The sequence below is a fragment of the Pollicipes pollicipes genome, unplaced genomic scaffold (assembly GCF_011947565.3).
Source record: "Pollicipes pollicipes isolate AB1234 unplaced genomic scaffold, Ppol_2.1 Scaffold_3447;HRSCAF=4054_pilon_pilon_pilon, whole genome shotgun sequence".
In the NCBI taxonomy this organism is placed as follows: domain Eukaryota; kingdom Metazoa; phylum Arthropoda; class Thecostraca; order Pollicipedomorpha; family Pollicipedidae; genus Pollicipes; species Pollicipes pollicipes.
Window position 1 is genome coordinate 35953681 of NW_023596297.1, and position 23985 is coordinate 35977665.

At 56.7% G+C, this 23985-nt stretch overlaps 1 protein-coding gene across 1 annotated transcript; it reads left to right on the plus strand.

Annotated features, from left to right (window-relative positions):
* The first annotated feature begins 234 nt into the window (after positions 1-234).
* LOC119092503 (ras association domain-containing protein 9) lies at positions 235-20225 on the plus strand. The gene is made up of 3 exons (XM_037215464.1): positions 235-528; positions 19015-19799; positions 20198-20225. The coding sequence occupies exons 2-3, from the start codon at positions 19015-19017 to the stop codon at positions 20223-20225; spliced, it is 813 nt and encodes a 270-aa protein (XP_037071359.1). The 5' UTR covers positions 235-528.
* Positions 20226-23985: the final 3760 nt, after the last annotated feature.

A 23985-nucleotide genomic window follows, 5' to 3' on the forward strand; every position in this document is an offset into this window, starting at 1 on the left:
CTCCTCCTGGCGATTCACAAAATCGCATACGCGGCCCACGTAACGCGTAGCGCTCGGGTGACCTCGTGTTTGCTGACTCGACCGGCGCTCGGCGGAGGGCGAATCAATTTCCGGGAGGATGGGCTTTTTCTCGCGCCGTCGCCGGGGCGGGGCACACGTACATGAACCGACCGCCGCGGCCCGTCTCGACGGCCGCGCGCCGCTGCCGGTTCAGTGTCTCGTAAGACCCGCCAGGGGGAGGTGCCCCGCCGCCCCGCTCTTCGTGTCACCGCCCGTGTTGCCGTGCTGTGAGAGGCCGGTGGTGCTGCCGAGGAAACGCGACGCCTGGGATCGTCGGCAACGACAGCCGTCGGAGGCGACGCACGTGCCGGCGCGAGCGAGCCGGCCCACCGGCTGTCGAATGCCGCGCGAGAACTGGATGGCCTACTTCCGATCTTCGTGCTCACCCGAATTCCGCGGGCAATCGAAGCGTGAGATGCGGCGATCGCGCGCGGCCCTGATCTGAGCAGCCCGGCATCACAGAAATCGGTACGTGCGCGGCCGGCCTGGCGGCAGAACGCGACGAGCCGGACAGGCCGGCGCTCCCACTCCCGAGCAGTGACCCGTCATCGCGCTGGTCGAGGGCACCATTGCTATGCTCTTACAAACATCTGACCGAGTGTGGCATAGCATCGCTTGTCATACCGGGACCATTGATGTTTTGCCGTGGAAACCATGCACTGAGAGTAGGACATTTTGCCGTGGGGATTGATAAGCAGTCTTCCGCCGAGGGGAATCTGCAAAAAACCACGCCTGTCGCGCAAACATGAGCATTGCCACGTCCTTCGCGTCTGCTCAACTGGAACGGCGTGCTGAGTGTGCATCGTCGCTGAACATGCTTCATTAAAGTCAGCAATTCCGGTGTATCCTGAACATCTTTTGCACCACATATGCCCTTCGCTTTGTTGCCGGCCACTACTCGCTCTTTCGGGCTCGGTTCCCTTGTTGGTCCTGTTGGCAAATATGGATCGAGTGAAGGGTCGTTGGGACAACTACGTGCATGGTGTTTTGCGACGTGGGGGGTATATCACCGCCTGATAATATCAGGAGTCATGACAGTGAGTTGTGTACATGGATAAAACAGGGCGGGACATGCTCTTCAGAAAGATCTAGATGCTTCCTGAACTGGCCGGAAAAACATGAACGCCCTGTTGATAGCGCTGATTCGTTGACTTCATGCCAAAATGCACACGATCATTCTGACACGACTCAAACTACTTTAAACCGTCTGGTGCTCGTCTCAGGCCGCTCTTCTTCTGTCCTCCTACGTTCATTGTGAGCTACCTGTGAAGAGTGCTCGAATACCAGAACTCTTTCAAGCAGGCTGTGTACAGATGGGAGCGAGCTGTGCATTTTAAAACACTTTTCATGTGTTTTGCAAGATCATAAAATGGCATGTAGAATCGTTTAGTCTTACTTTATGGCACGGTAAAATGCCTGTGCTCGTCAGTTTCTTTTATAGCTCATAGTAACCTAAATAGATGCATTTCAACTAACCAACACAATTTGAACAACTGACAAATGGATGCTTTACGATCAGAATTCCTTAACCCATTCTGTCAAGCTTTCGTGTTCCAAGAAAACACCGAGACAGTTTCCCCGCACGACATTTCGTCAAACATTCCTTCACTGTTCCAACTGACGCTCGTCCATTGTTCTGTCAAATCCTCCGCCACTGCTCTGTCCTTCGAATTTTTCTCTGCTGTTCCCTGCAATATTATATACACCACTCGTCAGCTGCTGCTGAGTTCCCTGTCTCCTCCCTCGCTTGATGTCCAGCAGCCGGCTTCCGTAAACACAGGAGTATCGTGTTCCGTGGTCCCAGGCCGCCCGGGCTAACGGACCAGCCGTGGTTCCCAGCGCGACCAGACCTCGCCGACCCCAGGCTGACCTGTCCGTCGGCTCCCGACGCGACGCAGGGCGGCAGCGGCGGGGTGACGACCCCGCCCTGCCCGGGTCACGGGCAGGTCAAGGCGAACGCCCGAGCGACAGCTGAGCCGGTCACCAGGAGGAACTGCTGACTAAGACAGAGCATATACGTGGTTGAAAACCGCCTCAAGAATTCCTTTGGATTATCTTTAAGCACGAGGGCGACCTCTGGGTGCAGCGTCCGCGCCAGTTTGTGGCCTCTCGAAGCTCCCCTGGTTGAGGCCTGTCGCCATGCACGGACGCTGGGCGGGGTGACCGGGTCCACCCGAGCAGAAACCGGAAGAAAAGGCTAATCGCTATCGGCGGCCAGCCGCAAAACAAAGCGGTAAAACGGTGGCCGGTCGGGGCGGCCGGCGTCCAGCCCAGGCTCCCCGAGCTGGACAGAGCTGGGCGGGCGGCCAGATGCCTCGCCGATAACTGGCGGAAGGCCGCCCGCCCGACGCCTTCCTAACGTGGTTTGCCGCGGCTTGACCGGCGCTGCGTAACGGTCCGTGTTCGATGTTGGGGGAAAAATGCCCGTGTCGCTTACAGCACGGGGTCTGACGACCGTTTGGGCTTGTTTCTTGGCGCCTTCCCTGGCGGATTACGACCGCATTTGGACGTGGTCTATCGATTCGTGACGGCTAAGGCTTAGTCTGAGTAACAAGGGACAAAAATATGTCACCCGTGTCTGTTTATAGGTGCCTAATGATCGTCAACTTTCAGTTTCCTTCACTAACTAGCCTTGACTCAAACTTGATCGCTTAACGGGCGTGGACGAGGACGGGTTGTCGTCACAAATCGCTAGCTTGATCTTTAAATAGCTTTACATGTTAACCAAGGCGGTGCTGTAAAATCTCGTCGACCAGACTCTGGCAGGATGGTGCGACAAATTCAGGCAAAGTGGGGCTCGTCCAAAAGCTATGCAGTTCTGCGCCTGCTAACCGGTTATATCATCGTAGTTCTGCTTTCGTTACCAAGATTCGAATGCTTCTCCTTCTCTTCGAATGGCCGAAAGTCATCGGAGTCCGTTGGCCAAGCTAATTCATTACCTCACGCCCGTCGGTGATATAAGTTTTAAATTGCGATCCACAATGGCCATCCCAATTCATTATATTATCTCGCCGCATTCCATCAGAAGCCAGGCTCGTGAGATAAGAGGCTAATTTAAAGATATCTTAATGCGCCTCATAGGCATAGCGGAGTGTCGAAATAAAGGTAAGCTGCAGAGGACTAATTAGCTAATGGCTCAAGTTACGGAACGTATTCATAACCTGGCTAAGATACGGAAGATAACCTGAAGTGACTTCCCGTGCTATGGATATCTTGATTTACAAGCAAGGCTGGGTAACTTTGAACGATGAAGTGTTTAACACGGCTTGATTGGGCATAACTTCCCAGCCCTTGAAATGTGAGGACAAGTCATTTGTCTAACTCACGTTCTCACAGCAACCACGTCGACAAAAATACCAGCCCACCAGGTTCACGTGGGAACGTGTCAGTCTTTGTCTGGTAATTATCCAGCACCCCCGGAGGCGGCGCCGCTTGGGCGACCAAGCGGTCTTGGACCACTCACGCGGCAGCCCGCTGTTCGGACGTCCTCCGCGTGCTCTGGGCTGCGCTCTGGGCTGTGCTCTCTGCCCTATCGCACCGTGCCGGACCATGCGCGTGGCCAGCTCAGGCCCCGTCGACCCCGACCTCGCCAACTGGCCACGACCGGAACCGGCGAAAGTGGCGTCTCCGTGCGGCCGGACCGTGCGGACAAGATCAAGCTCATCTGACCGCTGCTGCCCCGATTGTATCGCCGCTTCTCGGAGGCCCCAGCCGGACGGCGTCCTTGCTGGCCGCCGCCGGCTCACAGGTGCACGGGTGCGCCGATATGGTGCCCCAGGCTTAGGCTGGCGGGTTTATTCCGCCGCTGCAGTTCGCCGCGTTATGGGTATTATGGCTCTCGTAAAGACGTGACGTCGGCAGAAGCCGAGCAGCGTCAAGATAACTCCGTCAGAGAGGATCGCCGTTTTCTGAGAACCCGGCCGCTGCGGTTTAAGCCGTCAAGTGGTGGCTGTTGCTGGCCGGGAGGGCGAGATCCAGTCCGAGATAGGCGTTGGTTTTAGTAGTGCAAACTAAATGCTTGGGGCTGTCCGGCTTTTCTGTATTTGAGGTTGGAGTAATCTGTCTTATGCTGCGGCCTTCATTCGACCCCGTCGTTTCTCCTGCGACGAGTTCCGCCTCTTTAGCTCACGACTTGCGGGCTTCGATAACCAACCACGTATTCTGCCGTTGGTAGGTGTCAGAATTTTCCAGACGGGCAAATAGCTATGCAGACCGATTGGAGTTAATGTACTTACGCATGTTTCCTATGTGATATTATTTAGTGATGAACTGTTATACAACCCAGGTTTTTTATTTGTGCTGTGTTCAGCGAGAGCAAGGGGGATAAAGCTCCTGGACCCGTTTTGTGCATATATGTATGTACTAGGTATGTATGTTTGTACGTATTACTTCCATACGGCCATCTACAATGGAGCGTGGCCATTACAGCTCCCAGTCAAAAGTTCAGGAGGTAAAAACATGCAGGTTCAAAATAAAAACACAGTCAGACCCCGATTTACCGGCTACCAAGAGTACTAGCGTTCAACGAATGAGCTCTCGCCGCACGTACGAAATGCTGCCGTGTCAGCTATGTGATGTCGGCTGGCGGTGCATTACATAATACTGGCGCGCGGTACCTCGAACGTTTCCTAAGCACTTTGTCTCCTATGTCTTCTGTGTTAACACGGTCCCGGTTCTTGGCCTAGGGAGGTGTGGAAGCCTATCTTGCCTGTTGGGTCGCACTCGTGCGTCGCGGTTTAACACAAACAGGTCTCTCAGTACATCAGGCTCGCCGTGTAACATCACATCGCCGCGTGACATCGCCGTGTAACATCATCTCAGTACATCAGGCTCGCCGTGTAACATCACATCGCCGCGTAACATCGCCGCGTAACATCATCTCAGTACATCAGGCTCGCCGTGTAACATCACATCGCCGCGTAACATCGCCGCGTAACATCATCTCAGTACATCAGGCTCGCCGTGTAACATCACATCGCCGCGTAACATCGCCGCGTAACATCATCTCAGTACATCAGGCTCGCCGTGTAACATCACATCGCCGCGTGACATCGCCGCGTAACATCATCTCAGTACATCAGGCTCGCCGTGTAACATCACATCGCCGCGTAACATCGCCGCGTAACATCATCTCAGTACATCAGGCTCGCCGTGTAACATCACATCGCCGCGTAACATCGCCGTGTAACATCATCTCAGTACATCAGGCTCGCCGTGTACATCACCTTATGAATACTTTGGAAGGGAAAATATTTGTCTAACATTACAATCAGCACAGGAAAAACTTCCGGTAGACTACGTCACAGCAGCATGGTATCCATGATATACAATGTCTTTGAACTACGTCTTTGCATTGACGTCATCTACAGGCGCGGAAACTAGTACTTTATTTGGGGCTGGGGTCGGGACTCCCACATTTTAGGAAAATTTGATATTAAAGATACAAAGAAGTGCACGGAAAGAAATGGAAAAACTGAATTAAGATGACCATGAGCCTCTTCCTCCCAATGCCAGACGAGCTTCCTGGGCAGCGTCTGTTTGGCATCCGTGACAATCATCCCTTGGTTTAGGATCGCCGCGGTTGCGTACGCATATCTAAGCATTGTGCTGACATTTTTGCATCGGTGAGATCACTGTACCGAAGTCGATATCAGTGGAGAATCGCTGGATGGCCAGATTCCCATCCTTTACTCGTGAGATTTTCTCACGGCTTTGGGATACTAAGCTACAAAAGGCAGCCATATACTATTCATGCTGCATCGAATTTCACTCAATTTCTCTTGTTGTCAGAGCTCCTCTCCTAAAAAGCCTCGCTGGGTAGGCGACGCACCTCCTCACAACAGCAGATCTGCTACCGTAAGGTCTCTCGCGTGTTTGAGCCGATCAACATCTCGTACTTGCGTAAAGCTCAATAAATCGTTTAAATGACTGTGCCTGCGTGCCTGGATCCCAAGGATAAATTCTTGTTTTACCAGAGCCTTTAATGCCAGGATGCGAAGCACCGAGCCTGGTATTCGTTTTCTGTATCAAGATTCATCAACCAGATGTATCACCGATGCTGCTAGCTGTGAAGCCGTTTTACACCTCACACTGCCTGCATCATCAAAGCATTTTCGGTGTACACACGCGGCCCCATCATAAGCCATGTATAGAAAGAGCAGCACCTGATGTGATAGTACATCGGGCTCCAGCTTCTGAGCTCTCGTTCCTTAAGGTCCAGATCTATGTTTTGCTAGCGCTACATAGCATTTACAAAACATTTCTCAAACTTTGTGTGGCGTCGGAGGGTATTTCCAAACCACATCGGCGCACAACATGCAGTGCTCCGAAAGGCAGATCCTTTGCTAAGTTTAAGATCCTCAGTTTGTCTTTCTAGCGTAACTAAGCTCGCTAAGCACTGAGTGCCACTCACGCAAACCAGCACCACGGTCTGATCCGCACAGGGGTCTCGGCTAGCCCAGCTGACTGGCCGGGCACTCGGCGGCCCCGGACGGCTGACGTAGGGGGGGGGGGGGGAGGGCACTGCCGTTCGTGCGTCACGCTCGACATCAAGTCGCGATCTGTGTCCTGCACTCGCATACCTGTTCTTCAGTCCCGGCCGGACCGAGCAGTAAGCGTCGGCCAAGGCCGACAGGGGAACGAGCTCGGTTTTCGCGCCGCCGTCGGACGGTCTGGCGCATGGACGGTGGCTTTGGCTGGCTGCCGGCCAGCTCCGCGACAGGTAGTTTCCTCGGGCAGAAGCTCCAAACAGAAGCCAGATGGTGCTTATACGGTCTGGTCGGACGCGTGGGGGCTGTTTTGATCGCTACTGACGTGCTCGGAGTTTTCGCTATGGTTCAAAGTATGGGATGGCAGCAGCCCGATGCAGGGTTTACCTGTGATTATCTGACGGATTGGCCCATACGAGAGCTATTCGCGAGACGTGTCCCTCCCACTGCGGAAGAGCCACATCTCTGTCTGCATCCGCTCCACTTAACAGCCACGACCTCGCCCCCCAGCCGTGACCCTTCCGCCGAGCTTGACCTTTGCTCCGGCGTTCTGACCCGGCGCCGAAGCCGTGACTCGGTTCCGCAGTCCCGCGGTCTCCGTTTGCATGCGTCGCCTGCACGTCTGCTGGCGGTTAATCGTTTCAGCTGAGACTTTTGTCCGTTGCGGGCTCAGCTTCAGAAACTGTATACCGGCACAGATGCGGAATGCGTGCTTGCGTTCTCCCAGATGGTCACATCAAGTGCACATTGTCCACATCTCAGCCAGAGGAGTCTAGCAGCACCCCGACACAACCCACAAACGGCAGCCTGGTGACGAGAGAATACAACTGCTTCCTGTTACTGTGCCTCGTCAACGGACAGGGCAGATACGAGACGAAAAATCCTAGTGGGGGTGACAACAAAGCTCACGTGCGAGAAAATTCAGCTAAGTGGTGAGATAACAAAACCAAAGTGGCAAGACAGCCAAGCACACTGGCGGACAGCAAAACTGAGTGACGCAACAACAAGAACAGCCGCAATGACGGGTCGCAATGATAGCTTATCGCAGTGACGGGACAACAAAGCCCTTTGGTGCGACGCCAGGGTTCAGTGACAGGACAACAAAATCTGGTAGCGGGCAGCAAGACTAAGTAGTTGATACCAAATCACGCTGGCTAGACAACGAAACCGTGTGGGGTGGCAGATAGGTCACGTGCGGCAGGGGCGTACGCAAAATGTATCCATGTGGGGAACTACACAAAATGTATCCATGTGGGGAACTACACAAAATGTATCCATGTGGGGAACTACACAAAATGTATCCATGTGGGGAACTACACAAAATGTATCAATGTGGGGAACTACACAAAATGTATCAATGTGGGGAACTACACAAAATGTATCAATGTGGGGAACTACACAAAATGTATCAATGTGGGGAACTACACAAAATGCACTGGGCGCGCTCAATTTCTTGCATGTTGTACAATGGCGTAGCATGTCAAGATTTTCTGATCCTTGTGTTTTTACCTGAAATTTTGAAATGACAGCATTCAGTCACGTATACATCAATGCATGCCATAAACATGACAAGGGGAGACGGGGGCACATGCCCCAGAGAGTTCCCATGTGCGTACGCTCCTGAGTAGCAGGTACAGGTGCATGCCCGTCATCCGCCGACGTTACTTTAAGCATAACTTTTTGGGGCAACCCCGTCTACAACCTTCAAACGGTTTTGATTAAGATGCCGTATTCGTAACGACGGCAGGGGTGGTTAACAATGACGCAGGCGGTCTTTTTCTGGCCAGCACAAACGGCTCGTCAGTTAGTCCCGCATCGCTTTATGCACTGCTGCTCAACCGGACTACGGAGCCTGTTACGGCCACGAAACTCTGGGTCAAAGTTATTTCTTTTAACGATGATTTTTTCTTGTGAGATTGCGCTTTTCACCAGGAATGTTCAGTTAGTCATGCCATTTATGTTCCATACTACTGCAATGGCCTGACATCCGTATGCTTGCTGCATGCATCACCTTATGCACATTTTTTACGTTTCTGCGGTCTGCAAGGCTCTTTTCTTAACTTAACCTCCTCATCTTCTCATAAAGTGAGAATTTTGCTCGTCTAGTTCACAAGCTTTGTTGATTCACTCGTCATTTCGCTCAGAAACACGTACACTTGTACGTTAATGACCCGACGAACGCTTTACTTCGTGAACGTTTCGCAAATGTTATGATGCTTGCCCATGCAATAGTTAGTTCGGTCATCTGTAAGCACCAATTGCGTTTTATTATGTTTTCGGATGTGGTTCGGCCTTCGGCCGATTGCTCGCCTTGGTGGCCTCTTCCTTGTGGGGCTTTGGCCTCCGAGTTCGCTGGCCTTCTCTGTTCGGCCATTCTGGCCAGATCTCGTGCTCGCCTGGTTCCCTCATTGGTGAGCCTTTCTTTCCTCACTGGTGAGCCTGCCTGCTTTGGCCTCCTCCGACGTTGACACAAGTCTCCCAGCTAGGCCTCTCTCTCTCTCTCTCTCTCTCTTCTCTCTCTCTCTCTCCTCCTCTCTCTCTCTCTCTCCTCTCTCTCTCCTTTCTATCATCTCTCTCTATTCTCTCTCTCTCTCTCTCTCTCTCTTCTCTATCCTCTCTTCCTCTCTCTCTCTCATCTCTCTCTCTCTCTCTCTCTCTCTCTCTCTCTCTCTCTCCTCTCTCTCTCTCTCTCTCTCTCTCCTCTCCTCTCTCTCTCTCTCTCTCTCTCTCTCTCTCTCTCTCTCTCTCTCTCTCTCTCTCCTCTCTCCTTTGCTGCCATCGGGCCCGCTTGCGTTCCGTAACGCCTTTTCTCAGCACGACTCGCCGTTTAGTGTAGGCCACCAACCGAGCTGTTCGACAATATGAGCTCAAAGATATGTCGTGTTATAACGTATATGCAAAGCGAAACATCGTTTATTATGTGTCCCGAGCGCGCGGCGCCGCGGCGCGCGGTACGAAATCCGTTGGAACAGACCTCAAAATTCGTTGGGACAGACTTCGAAATCTGGACCCAAGCAGGCGAAATGAGTTCCGGTCCGTAAAAAGGAATCTCCGTCATCGGCGACAAGATTTATGATCATTTCAAACGCGGATGCGTTGTATCTCCCGGGCACGGGGTAATGGCATCACTCAGAAATCACCCCCTCAATCCGCCTGAGAGTAGGTAAGAATCCAGGTAATCTTCCCCCGAGCGAGCCCTGCCGTGCAGGCGCTTGTTATTTGATAATGTCTCCGATAGTCGTGTGCAAGTCCGTCACAACATGCACCGACTTAGACGAAGGGCCTCCCGTCTGCTCTGCCGCGCCTCATCTCAGAGGCCCGATCCCCCGCAGCGAGCCTGACGCAGCCGTCCGGAGTGCCCGCCACCGGACCTAATTGCTACCCGACGCACCAAAAAAAACGCGCTGCCGTCGGACCCTCCTCTGTCGTGACGTCACACGGCCACGGCCGGCTCCGCCTGCGGCCATCATCGTGCGGTCACGCGGCGCTCTCTGCGAGCCAGGTCGGGGACCATCTTTTGCAAAATGTCTTCAGTGCGCGCGGACGTAATCATCGTCGTCGTCGTCGTCGTCATCGTCTTCGTCGGCGGCGGCGGCGGCAGTGGCGGCGGCGGCGGCGGAGGCGACCGACTCCTCTCGGCTGAGAGCGCGTGCCGCCACCTGGCCCGGCCGGGTTACCAGGTCGGTGACCCAGAACGGCGCGGTGTCCTGGCTGGTGGGGCGCGGCGCGCCTCCGCCCGCCGGCCGCCGTAACGGGCCGCGGCGGCGCGGACCCCCGCCGGCGCCGGCCGCCGCGCCCGCCCCCGCGGCGGCGCGCCGGGTCACGCTGTCACAGAGGGCCCTGCCGGACCGGACAGTCTGCGCTGTCACACATCGTCCCGCTCCAGCGGAACAGGAGCGAGAACATTTCAGGTGGTCTTAGAGTGAGGTCTGACTTGGGTGCGAATCCTCTGGGAGGGATCCTCTGCTGTACTTATGGCCTGCTTCTCTCGCGATCGGCTCTCTCCTCACGGGCCTCATCCAGACGATCGTCAAGAAACGCGGCGTCTTCCCCGTCGGGCCACCAGCCAGGCGGCTGTCAGGAGCCGCACTCGAGCAGACTTCGCAGCCGCGCCGGCGGTTGTGGCTGTGGTGTATCGCCGCCGCGCCCGGTGTTCCTGGCGTGAGCGCCCGTTGTCAGACGAGAGCCTCGCGACGGTGATGGAGCGGCCCGCTGGCCTGGTTTTCCACCGCGCGCTGGAGTGGTACCACTGCGACGATGGGTGCCGAAGCTCCTCCGCCACCGCAGCTGATCACTGTCGCCCAACTCTGGCGATGTTTGCTCGCTGGTCTCCGTCATCCGATAATGTTGACCATCAGCGATGGAAATGCTCATTATTTTCGCACATTTTTTCCCAACTTAACTGCGAATGGTTCGTTTCCGTAGATGCAGGCCCCGTTAGCACATCAAACGATGACCACTCAGGGTACAATTGCTGCGCGCTGAAGACTGAACGGTACATCTGCGTGGTGAATACAGGTAGTACAATTGCACTGGAATATATAATTGTTAATGGGGATTTTATGGTCGGATGGAACCTCGAAAGTGTTCAGCCTTGCCTTGCAATGCCTTGACAAGGTCATCCCATTTTATGGACCAGCCGACTTGTATTCCTGCCAAGCCAAAAAGCAGTTTCCTGGACTCATGCCTACTGCCACTGGATTAACATTCCAGCGTCTATCTGCTGTATCGTGGCGGCGTCGGCAACATATCATGCTCGCTTACATTTGTCTACTATCATGCTCGCTAACATTTGTCTACAAATCATATGATAAGGCAACGGCATGAGTAGTCCGGCATGGAAACAGGAGTCGTACCCTCCCTCCATTGTTTTTGAACATGTTTATGCCTATAGAAGTTTTTCCGTACATCAGAATCAACACAGAATACTTGTACCCTATAATGACCAAAGTGAACAGGCATTTGCATCAGCCCTCTCACCGCTGCAGAGGCGGCAGCTCGTTCCCATGTGTGATGGTCAGCCCATGCCTGCCGACGCCTAGGCGCTCTACAGAGCCGCGCGATCACTTGACCGAGTCTGAGGAGGAGGAGGAGGAGGAGCAGGCGGCTGGGGTCAGACGACCCACGCAGCGCCGGCCGCTCGGGGCACGTGGAACGCAGCCGAGCGGTGGCTCCTCGAGCGCAGGCCCGCCGGGATCGAGCCGGCTCGATCGGCCAGTACAGACCAGGATGAACGCGGCCGGCGGAGATGCGCCGAGAAGCCCGTCAGTCTCTGCAGATGTAACTGGTTGGCCGTGATGGTTTGGGTTTTAGCTTAGGTACGACTAGCACCTAAGCAAAGTTTTAGACACGGATCTTGTATTCCTTAATTTGTGGTAAATTTTATTTCGACTAGGGCAATCGATGTAGGCCAGCGTTAAGCGCTACGGAAAAACAAATTCATGAAAACAGACGAATGCGTACCACACATCGCCAGTAACGATAATGCGGATTGTTCAGTGGTGTTTGTGGTGCCGTTCCTATGGTGGCCAGGTGTGAGTTGTACGTAAACAAAGATTATGATCAAACAGGAAACCCATTACTGTCTTTAACTCCCGGCAGCTGATCTTGCAAACGCTTGTAATTACTCGCTCGGAGTCCACTCGCGATGCCGCCGACACGTGTAGTGCCGCCAGTGCAGCGCACTCCCATGTGTCCGCTTCAGGAGCTCAACCGCACCTTGCTGTCCGCAACAGAGCCCAGCCTGCCGGCCGATCGGCGATCGGTGATCGGCTTCGGCCTGTCGCTGCGGGGCGACACATATGCTAATGTCCGGCGAGAGTCCAAGCCGCGATTGTCGGCCGGCCTGGCTCGTGATCTGCGGCCATGCGACGTCGGAGCTTGATCTCGTGGCACGTAGCAGCTGCTGTTCTCAGTGAGCAGGCCACATGGCCCCTGGTCGCGGGCCAGACCGAGAGATCGCTCCTGACCGGCAGCACATCGCCTGCTCGGTTCGTCATTCTTGCTCGTGTGCTGCACCGGACCGATCTGAAAACATGAGCACCAAATGGTACTAGCACATGAGCTATTGGGTTGCCAAGTACGGCGTCCTGTGTCGGCTTGGAGGCGGTTGCTGTTTGACCCTCAACGGAGGCTTGTTTTTGATGTGCTTACGCCTACTCGTCACTCCCTCAGCCGCGACTTTAGCCCGAGCGGATACTAAGGTATCGAGAGACAGCTGTCGACAAGCTGGTCAGTCTTACCGTTTTGCTGTCGATCAGGCAATCAAGCTACAGCAGACCCCACCATCACCTGCCTCAAAGCCGTGCGACGGACCACCCTCGTCTGGCCTTAAACCCGGTCGGAGATCTTCGAGCCGGCCTGTTCTTGGCGAGACGACGTCAGCATCTCGCTGCCAGCCGACTGGCCGGCCGATGTTTCTGCTGAAAGGACGTCAGACGGGCCGTTAGACGCCTCTTGTTTACGCTTGCTCGGATTACGGCTAATCCGGCAGGTGTGCTTTGTTGACTGCTTCTGACTGTGAAGGTCGCGTTCTGAGGGCCTGCGCTGATCTTGTCTGGCGCCTTGATGGATGTTACGAGTGTACTCTCTTGAAGATATTACCGCGAGTTGTAAGCATCATCTCTCGGTTGTGCATTTCACTGCACCGCGTGCGGCGGGGCTCAGCTGCAATCAAGCAGCCGGTAAACAAACCAGTAATAGTCCACGGACCCGGGTCTGACACTCCGTTCACACACGCCTCGTTTATATACAGCAGCGGGTGTCGATGCGTTTTTGCGTTGCATATGGAGCGTCCACGGCAAAAATTCCCCGTTACAAGCAGACTACATCGTCTTTTGCGCACGTGCAGCTCGCGTTCGCCGATAGCATCGCGATGCGTTGCCGGGCTGCGCGCCGACCGCCGCCGGTGAAAATAAGAGCTGGCCGAGCAAAAAGCGGCTAATCCGTGCGAGAAGGTCGACCGCTCGCCGACGCGGAGGCAGTGCGGGCCTGCAGCGCGCGGCACCGCGTCGGCCGTGCTGGAAAGTCGGGGGCGCCCGCGCCGCCCCGCGATAACCATCCACCTCGGCGTCGACACCTCGGGTGATTGCATTAGCATAAGCTGACTGGCGGCGACCGCGATGCACGCGCCGTGTGTCCCCCGCCGAAGCCGGGCGGCCAGCTTCCCTTGGGGTTCTCTCGGGAGTCACGGACTGCAAAGTTGACCTCCGGCGGGAGCCCGAGCAGAACGTGAGGCAGTGCCGCGTCTCCAGCCGAGGGCCGCCACTTACGCGGGTGGTACGTGGCGCCTAACGTGGCCCGCCCACGGCCAGGCTGCACGCCTGGAGCGGTGGTCCTGCATACGCACGTGGGGAGTTACGGGCGGGGCGGCGATTCGCTGGGATTTAGATGGGTGGTGGAAGGTGGAGGGGGCTAGCCGTGCAGACGGCGCGTGTCGAGCGCGGCCTGGGTGGCCCCATCATCTGCAAGGGGGTGGAGGGGAAGACAGAGAGGAGAGAGAGAAAGAGAGAGAGAGAGAGAGAGAGAGAGAGAGAGAGAGAGAGGGGGGAGGGAGAGAGAGAGAGAGAGAGAGGGAGAGATAGAGAGAGACCGGGAGATGTGGAGAGGTATAGACACGGAGGGGAGTAATCGCAGTGGATGAGAAGGCTAAAACAAACAGAAACCAAACATTCGTTTGTACTGGTAGTGAACCATAATGATATAGCCAAGGGGAGGACAAGAACTAGAGGGGAAAGGGAACACATTTTCAGATCAGCCACACGAAAAGGACGAGCACATTGGCAAATAGTTATCGTTTTCTTTGGCTGCGGAGCACTTTATGACGCTTTGATATCCCAAGCCGCCGGGCCCCGCTGCTGCCGTACCGACAGACAGTCATCATCTTCAAATTACGCAGCTCGCCGGCGGCCGTTATGTGGTCCGAACAGAGCGTCACGGTTACGCGGCCGACGGCCGGGTTTACCTGTGTAAGCGCATCCCAGTAACGACGGCGAAGCTTTGAAGCGCGGCCTCACCTGGGCCGCCGGGTCCTGGGCGCGCTCGGCACTGTGGGAAGTCAGACTTAAACCCAGTGGCTTAAGTCCTATGAGTACTAAAGCATCGCATGCATTTCGCTCTGTTTAATGGATCGTCGTATTAGTTCCGAAAAAAAACATTGCCTGCTAGTGGGCTCTGAGCCCTGAAGAGCTACTGAACAACCGGACAACGATTTGTTGCATCATTCGAGGCCGCTTAGCTAAAGCACTCACCAGCTTGTTTCGCGCCAGTTCGCTCTTTCCCAGTGGTCGCACGTAGAATAGATGACTGTCGCACGAATGGAATAGATGTCTGGACACACGGGGCGCGTCAGAGAGACGGAGTGGCCAGGGTCGAAGGACTCCGTCAACGTGTCAGGCATTGCAGCGGTTTGTCGCCCATCATGCTGAACCCGTGCACCGCAGACACATACATGGACCACCGCACCGCCTGCCTGCATATCAGGTGGCCTCCAGCGCGACCGGGGTGGCATTCTGATCGGCTTCGCGGCTCACACGTCTCGTGAGCGCGGTGGAGGACGTTCAGAACGTTGGTGTGGTATTGCCGCCAAAACGAGCATCTTCCAATGAAAATTTGCAAAAATCAGGAAAAAATCAGAGGAAGTTGGTGCCGCCGCTGTCATATCTGCCGCGCCGTGATTTGCACCGGCGGCTGCGGGTGACGCGGCGTCGTCATGGCGCGGTCATGACCCGTCACGCGCTGGCATCGCGGCGTGTGCGGGCGGTGACCGCGCGCCGCGTCCGCCGCGTCCGAGCCGGAAGCGGCGTGACTGCAGCAGGACTTCCAGTGAGAACAGCCGGAAGGGAGGCGCCGGCCGGCTGGGAGCGCGCCGCGGGGCGTCTTTCAGGCCGCACGGCGACGGCCGACTCACGCCACGGCGCTTTGTCGCGTCGCGGCGGGCCGAGCCCACAGATGGGTGGCGGCCGGCGTCACTGACGGCGCTGAGGCGCTCCTCGAGAGGAACTGGACAGCGCCAGGCCGCCGCTGGCTGCTCTCGGGGCGACGCAGAGGCCATCCGGCGATGGGCCGGCCGTCAGGGTACTTTACACGGGGTGGAGAGGGCATGGCACGATGCTCCTGTACTGCTCACGGTAGCCTTCCCGGACACCATCCGGACCAGGCTGCGACCCCCCCCCCCCCCCCCCCTACACTACGCACCTCCTGCGAGCTATCACTGGCACCTTTAACGTGTCTGTTGAGCGCCCATGGCCGGCCCCGCGTGGTGCAGGTGCGCGCCGTGGGTGGCACCGTGGTCGCCGCCTCGCCTCTCCCCGGCGCGTGGCGTCCGTGTCGTTGCTGACCTCACACGGCCGGTAAAGAGCAGCCAAGTGCTGTTATCGCGAACAGCGCGGCCCATTCAGTCGCCGTTTGCAGCCGGCTGGGATAATCGGCGGCCGATAAAACATGGCTCTCGTGTGCCAGGCGGCGGCGTGGCGGCCGCGCGGGGCGGGCCCCGCGACCGTGACGCGTCACGTCGCGTCACGCGGAGGCGGCGGCGGCGGCCGGCGCGCGCCGCCGCCACCGCTCCTGACGGACGCCAGCCGGCCGGCCGAATATTGATGTGTTGGTTTTCCATTGGTCATTATTACGGCGGTTTGACAGGCGATTATCGCTCATGTGGGCCGCTCCGCCCTCGCGGCCAAGGCCTTCACCGGGACACTGCCCAGGACGGCGCCAGACACTGCCTGGGACAGCGCGAGACACCACCCGGGACGGCGCCAGGCACTGCCCAGAACGGCGCCAGACGCCGCCCAGGACGGCGCCAGACGTTGCCCGAGACGACGCCAGACACTGCCCGGGACGGTGCCAGACACTGCCCGGGGCGGCTTTAAACACTGCCTGGGCCGGCTCCAGACACTGTCCGGGACGACCCCAGACACTGTACAGGACGGCTCGAGACATGTACAGGGAAGGTTCCAGACATGTAGAGGGACGGCCTGAGACACTGCCCGCGATGTCTTCAGACACCCGGCTGGTTGGCCGGCGAACTCGAAGCTGACGTGCCGCGGGCGGGCGGCGCCCGGGCGGTCGGGGCGGCGGCGGGGCGGGCCCGCCCCGTTCGCCCGGACGGCCCGCCCGCACGCGGCAGTAATGAGCCGGCAGACGTGGTCCGCTTTAAGCGCATTACCGGGTCGATTCTACTTCCATCAGCGCGATGGTGGCGATAGCGGTGCCAGATGAGCCGGTGGCGGATGGCCGGAGCAGCCGGAGGTGGGCTTCCAGATGGGCGAGACGTTACTTGGTGCAACAGGTGGTTGATGGCCACAGTTGAGGGGAGGCGTAGTGGAAGGCGTGCAGGCTACAGCATGGGCAAGGACGAGGACGTCGGGCCGAGCAATGACAGGACATTCTGTCGAATGTATGGAGGCAGAAGGACTTGAGTGTCCCGAAGACGGATGGGAAACCGTTGTTACTAAGCTGCTGTCAGGTGATTCCTTTCCAAGCTCTGCACACCTACTCAAACTGTTGACTAGAACTGGATATATGTTCGTGTGCGATTTTTCGACTTGTCACTTTCAATGCTGTCTCTGATATGTTATCAGGACATTACATGCTTCCTTGCAAGAACACCGCAAGCATTCACCCAGTAAGGAGCCTGGTAGTTGTCGATATTTGGGCTTAAGGGCGCGTCGACAGCCGCGGTCATTTTGCGCCCAATTGTATCATTTTGAAGCCTAGTGGGCCCTATCGTGCCAGTCTTATGCCGTTTAGTCATTTGTATCTGGTAGCCGGCACTGCTTTCTGCAGTTTGCTGCGTGAGAAATGCGGCCAAACGGGTAAAAGACGAGTTATATTACATTGTGGGCACGGTCGTTTATCACCTTGTTAAAAACTGAAACAGATAGCAAACAACTAGTTGATCTGTCTTTGGCATGATGCAAATGAAGGGTTTGCGTACATGGTTTAGACGCACGCAAGGACTTTCGTTGATATCCGTTGTCGGGAGAGAACAACCCGTTCACAGCATGCGTGCGATGCTGCAGAGCGCGTAGATTACGCTAAATTCAGAGGTAAGATGGCGAGAACCAGCCGATAGGCCAAAATTATATGCCTGTACTGAATACGATCATGTTTTTACTCAGTCTCAGCGCGCGAAAGTCGAAGCGCCTAATCACTTCACAGCTCGTGAAACGGCTGGCCGCACCACTCCGTCTTCCGGGGCGGCGCTGCCCCAGAAAGGGGCGCCGCCTGCCGATTACCGGCCGACCGATGACCCGGCAGCGCAGGGATGTGTATGTGTTTGCGTGTATACACTCCTCAGTCCCGAGCGAGGCCACGGCCCCGGAGCGTGCATGCGCCGGCCGCCGCTGTCTCACCGGTCCCCGGACCCTGTAATCTGGTGACGGCGGTGGCGCGGCCGCCTCCGCTCCAAAGGCTGGGCGCAAATTGGACCGGTACGTTCGCGGGAAGGGCGCGATCTTATCTCGCACAGTAGTCGATGGGAAGCGGTTTGGGGCGCCGTTAACAAGGTCGCGGATGGTTTACGGCGGCCGCCGGCGCCGGCCCACCCGTTTCGGCAGCCGCCGGTGCCGTGCGAAAGTGAAGGCCGCCGGAATGCAGTGCCACTCTCAGCGCCGGCAGACGGGCCTTTCGCGGCTGGCGAGAGGTGTGACTGACGCGCGCCGAGCCAGGGCCTGACAGCCGGCGCGGCCCGCCACACACGCCGACGTGCGGTATATCAGCTGCACCTCAGCCTCTAGAGTGCAGAACACTGCGTCCTCCTCACGCCGCTCATTAATCCGGTTGTCTTTTGGTGCCGGTTTATCCGCGCCAGCCAGTTGAGCAAGAGAATGTGGACGTGGGTATTGAGCAACTTTGGTCCTGCTATTTGCATCGTCATAGCCGAATAATTCATGAGGGCATGTGTGCTAGGTCACATTATTATTTACCTTAACAGTATCTGCATTGTGTAAAAAATCTGTCAGGTTATTACAGTAATCCCACCTCCGGCAGCAGTCGGCTACTTGTTTGGCTGATTTTCCCCATACGCTTAATCAATATCCTCACGAAATTGTGGCGTTTGCCACCTCATAGGCCTGTGTTTAATGCTACTGCCATCAGCGAGTCTCGAGCGCCGACAAAAGCCTGCCGTTCAGTCGTCGCGCTGATTGAGCCTGAGCGTGCTGACTGTGTTGTTTCGTCATCAGCACCCACTCGGCCGTGCGTGCGCCTCCTTGAGGCCTGAGCCTCTTCCATCATTCCAGCTGGTGATTCCACCCGTGCCACGCGTGGCGCCCAAGCTCCACCTGTCGTTCCATGTCCCTGAGGCCTCATTGGTCTCTCAGCACCCCATGCGCCTCTTCTTAAGCTGCCCCACATGCTCTGGCCCCCTACACCCGTCTGGCCTTTGGGACGCCCTGACCCTCCATGGCGCCGCCGCCTCGCTGAAGCGCCACGCGCCCTCTGACGGCCGCCGTGTCCGTTTCAGATGACGATGACCTGCGAGATCCCGGTGTGGGTGAACGGCGTGGAGAAGTGGGTGACGGGCGTGGGTCGGCGCACCACCTGCGGCGACCTGGTGCGCGCCCTGCTCACCACCGAGCGCCGTCTGCAGGCGCCGCCGCACGACTCCGAGCTCCGCGCCTTTGCCATCGTCGAGCGCTGGCGCCAGGTGGAGCGGCCGCTGGACGCCGGCGCGCGCATCCAGAAGGTGTGGCGCACCTGGGGGGAGGATACGGCCGAAGTGCGCTTCACGCTCAAGCGGCTCAGCCCGCTGACGCCGAAGGAGGTGAAGACGCCGAGGCGGCGGCACTCGCGCCACCGGTGGCGCAGCTCCAGCAGCCTGGAGGCGGTGCACCCGCGCAAGCTGGCGCCGACCGCCGACGATGAGGGTGCGGCGCGCGCAGACGTGGTCGAGCGGCTCATGCAGACAATCCTGGTACAGGGCGAGACGATCGCAGCGCAGTTGCGCCGGCTGCACGAGCGCGAGGACCTGATCGGCTACTACGAGCACAAGATGCACCGCATGCGCGAGGACGAGCTCGGGTCCGACTACCTGCTCCGCACGTACCTCCGCGACGGGGAGCCGGCCGAGGCAGAGAAGGCAAGTCACGACAGCGGCGTGGGCGCCGAGCTGGGCGCCGACGCCGGCGACGCGCCGCGCGACGTCAGCGAAGAGGAGGCCGTGTCCGACCTGCGCCAGACGCTGCACTACCTCGAACGTATCGTCGAGCTCAACCGGCGCATCGCCGAGCAAGAGGAGGCGGCGCTGCGGCTCGGCCACCGCGCGCGCCGCGCCGCCGACGCGCGGCCACCGGCCGCCGGGCCGGCGCCGGACGAGCGCGAGCCGGCGCCGGACGAGCGCGAGCTGGCAGCGGCGCGGCACGAGGTGGCGCGCCTCGCCGCGCTCTGCGCGCGCCAGACGGCCGAGATCGAGCGCAACGAGCGAGCGCTGGCCGAGTGCGAGCGAGTGATAGCTGAGCGGCGGCGGCACGTGCAGCAGCTGGAGCGCGAGCTGGACGCCGTCGACGGCGAGACGAGCCGGCTGCTCGCTGAGCGGCTGGCCGTGGCCGCCCTGCCGAGCGGGGCGCCGCCCGAGCCGCGCTGGACAGCGCCGCCCGCGCCGCACAAGGACCTGTCCGGCGCTGACGGCGATTCCAATTCGGACACAGGCCTGAGCTCGCTACACAGCAGCAGTGACGAGGCTGCCGCCGGCTACGTGCTGGACACGCTCGTGTGACGGCGCCGCGCGCCACGACGGCCAGGGCATTGCGAGGCGGCGGGCGGGGTGGGGGTGGGGAGGGGGGGGGGGGGACGAGCGCTGCACCGGTGCCGTGCTTAAGGGGTCGCAGACGGGCTGAAGTGTACAACCGGTTGACTGATGGAGTCTCGTAGAACCACCTCAGTTGTGAAGACGGTGCAAATATATTGAGCGGAAATGAGTTTGACGTGTGCTTTTGTCACTTCGTTTCGTCGACTGATGCAATATTTGGGCATACGTCGATGGTCATTTCGCTGGCACGCTGGTGTAAAACAGCGTGTATTTCCGAAAGGGCATCTACCCTGGTGTCCGCTGTTGTTTTGTTGGCCCTCCAGTGCGGGCATTTACGAATATGGATCTCATACAATCGAACAATGAAACACAAGCAAACCTGTGGTAGGTGTTCTTCATTGTCTACTACGGCAATGCAGTTAACTGCAAGCATATAATTCTATAGGATCTTTAGTGTAAACCACGCACAGAGGGGTAGTGTTATTGCTTTTCACGCTGGCACTCAGTGATATGATGTGCTGGGATAGCCCCATTTTTAACGTTGCTCTTTTGCTATGTTATACTCCAGCTCAATATAGTATTGGAGAAGCATTGTGAGCGTTTTACAATGCCAAACATACACCCATTGGAATATGAGCCACATTCACGCATCATGCGGCGAGCCTACCAGTCACGAGGAATTTACTGCTTTGATGTGGCTGTTACGTCACAAGACTGGGTAAGAACAGGAGATGGTGGTCATGCACCTCATAGGGACCTTGAAGAACATCACACAGTGTGCTCTTTACATGATAGACGTCTGCCGCCAACATGGAAAAGAAGCACAAATGGAAGAATTGTTCGGATTTTACCCTCGTCTGGTGTGTAAATAATGTTTTGACTAGTTAGATCCCCGGACGTCGTCGGGGGTTGTGGAGTCCTGAGGACGACTGGCTAGTGTTTGGCTTTCAGCCATGCCCACGTCTACATGTTCTCATCTATGTATGTGTGCACATGCGTCTGTATATAGGTCTGCCCATAAGACATGTGTACATGCTAACACGTCAGACGAGGAAGGACCATAGTCTGAACAATTCTTCCATCCGTGATACTAGTACCTTGTCTCGATCATTCCGTAAAGATATGGAAGTAAAGGAATTGGAATGGAAGTGAAAAAAGGAAGAAAACCAGACACTGTCAAGTGTTGCAGGGATGGCAATGTTTGTAAAATAAGGTGTGTTCTCTTTACAAGTGAAGTCCTGGAACCGAGCATCACGTTATTCACTAGCATTTCGCGCACCTAATAAATGTCATGCTTTTTGCCAAATTCACTCCTCTCTTGAAGATAGCCGTGCCCGTCAGGATTTATCAATTTCTTTGATGAAGCTGTTATGCCACTAAAATAGATCAAGATAGGAGGAGAATCAGCAAACAATATGTTTCTATGCATGGGGCGCCACTATTTTCTTGCATGCCGACATGCAACCGAATTCCGCGCGTTTTCTCAGCTGCCTGCGGGTACACTTCGTACGCTTGCAACTCCATTCCAGCATACGCTCCAGTGTGCCTTACTGGGTGGCTGCTGAATTCGGCGCAGGTGGAAGTGTTGCTGAATTTAACGCAGGTGTTTAGCCGCTGGCATGGGCCCCACTATCCGCACTATCTAAAGCTTAGTGGCATCGGTCTTCTTGAAAATGTCGTCGTTCTCAAAACGGGGATTGCTGCAGGTTTACGGTCGAGTCTAAAATGGGAAATCTCATCTCATGTAAACGTCAGAAAGCGGCATGTTTAGGATGCAGTTTGCGCAAGGACGCTGGATGCTCCTGCATCGCAGCAGATGGGCAAAGTATGATGGCTTTCAAGGCCTAAAGAAAACCACGAGTTGGCTGGCTTGTATTGGGCTCAGGAGGCAAGCGCTTAGCCTCGCGTTCTAGTTCGTTCTCTGATGAAGTACTTGAGAAGTTAGCGACAGAATCGTTTATTTCATTTCGACTTTGCAAATTTCATATTCCGTTCTCTCACATCTCCTCCATAAAAGGGTACGGGGAGCTCCCTCCCTTTCGCCCATTAAACATACTGCAGGGAGAGATCATTGGTGGAGCAAGTAAGAATAGCTGGATGCACTACTAAGCAGTGCCATTACTGGCATTGCAGCGATGCCCAAAGGCCGCCAATAAATGAACTCGTTGACAACGCATATCTCGAACACCATTTGACATTTTATAATCGCAGAGGAAATTTAAGCCCATAACTAACCTTTGCGGTGGCATTATCATTTCTTGCGAGACATCCCTGTCAATGCCGACGCCTGTCGATGCACCAGATTCATATCAGACCAGCCGCGCGACCATGTATTCCATTCCGGTACCGTGCATGCATTCCATTTCACATTCCATTCGGACCATGCATTCTATTCTGCGTGACAATGCTCCAGCGCGCCGGCAGCCACTCTCGAGCGTCGCCGTCTTGCCTCACAAAGGCGTCTCGCAGCAATTCCCACCGACCAGGCGGACGCGCCGTCGTGTCGGGCGCGGCACGCTTCACGGCCAGCACCAACCCACCAAGTGGGTCAGCGGGCGCGCGCGCCCGGTCGCGACCGCCCGAACCGGGCCCAGATTGGCGTCGAGTGCCCCGAAGGCGCGCTAAATAAACATGGACCACGCGGCCCAGCCAGCTGGCCGCCTCCGTGCGTATGCGCGGCGCGCTCACCGTTCTCCTATTCACATCCAATCTGCGCCGGTGAAAGTGACATCCGCACACCACGCGCAGCTGCGGGAGGCAGCGCGTGCCGTCCTTCGCAAGGCGAGGCGAGGCTAGGCGAGACGAGACAACAAGGGCCGCTTGTCGCGCACGGCCGCCGTCGCCACCGGTGCGCCACGTGGCAGTGGCAACACGTACCGACACGAGGTGGCGGCGGCCACACCCAGCGTGCGGCTGGACTCTACCGTGCGTGATGACGGCACTGGCCCACGTCGTAGCAATACCGCAGGCTCGTATATGCAAACGCTGACGTATGCTTGTGACATAGTTGTCGCGACATTTTAAAGCACGGGCATTAAATTGTGGTTACAAGCACCTTGCGGCTTTACACTGTGGCTGCTGCCTCACACCCAGCGGTCAAGGCACGCCAGCCGGTTCACACTTCAGTTCAGATGTGGCCGATTGTCCTCGCCCTAATAGCTGCGGTGGCGCACTTATTTTAACTCCCCTTACCATACTGCTTCATCAACGCAGTACTGTAACCCAACAGTCAGTGGGTTATGCTTCCTGTCCCGAAAAGAAAAACATACCTCGAGACTGGCCCGACGGAAACTGACTTTTGAACGCACCAGTCATATTCCCACTGAGCGCTCCAGACTTAGACAAGCCCTGCTGTTGTCGGTCGCACGCTCTACAGTACCTGTGTCTGCCACTGGGCGCAGCATCGCTCTGCCCCTTGCCGTCAGCCACAACCGTCCAATGCCGGCCGTACTTTAGGTCGTTTGGATTCCTCCGGTGAAGACGGAATCGACCGCCGGTCTCCTAGGTTTCACCAATCGTTATGATCCTCATGCCGATCATCAGCCTCATTCTTGATAGCGGGTCGGGTCCTGCGGTGCTTGGATGCCGTTATGCATATGTGATGGCTCCATACACATAATAAAGCTGTATTTTTCGGTAGGTTTTTAAACGCTGCTTCTCTCTGATGCTTTTGATTCGCTAAAAAAG

What these genes read in the sequence shown, in the direction of transcription:
- LOC119092503 (XM_037215464.1), top strand. Translation starts at nt 19,015, where the DNA reads ATGACGATGACCTGCGAGATCCCGGTGTGGGTGAACGGCGTGGAGAAG. An exon ending in CAAGAGGAGGCGGCGCTGCG is followed by an intron (nt 19,800 to 20,197) that starts GCTCGGCCACCG and finishes ATTCGGACACAG; the next exon opens with GCCTGAGCTCGCTACACAGC.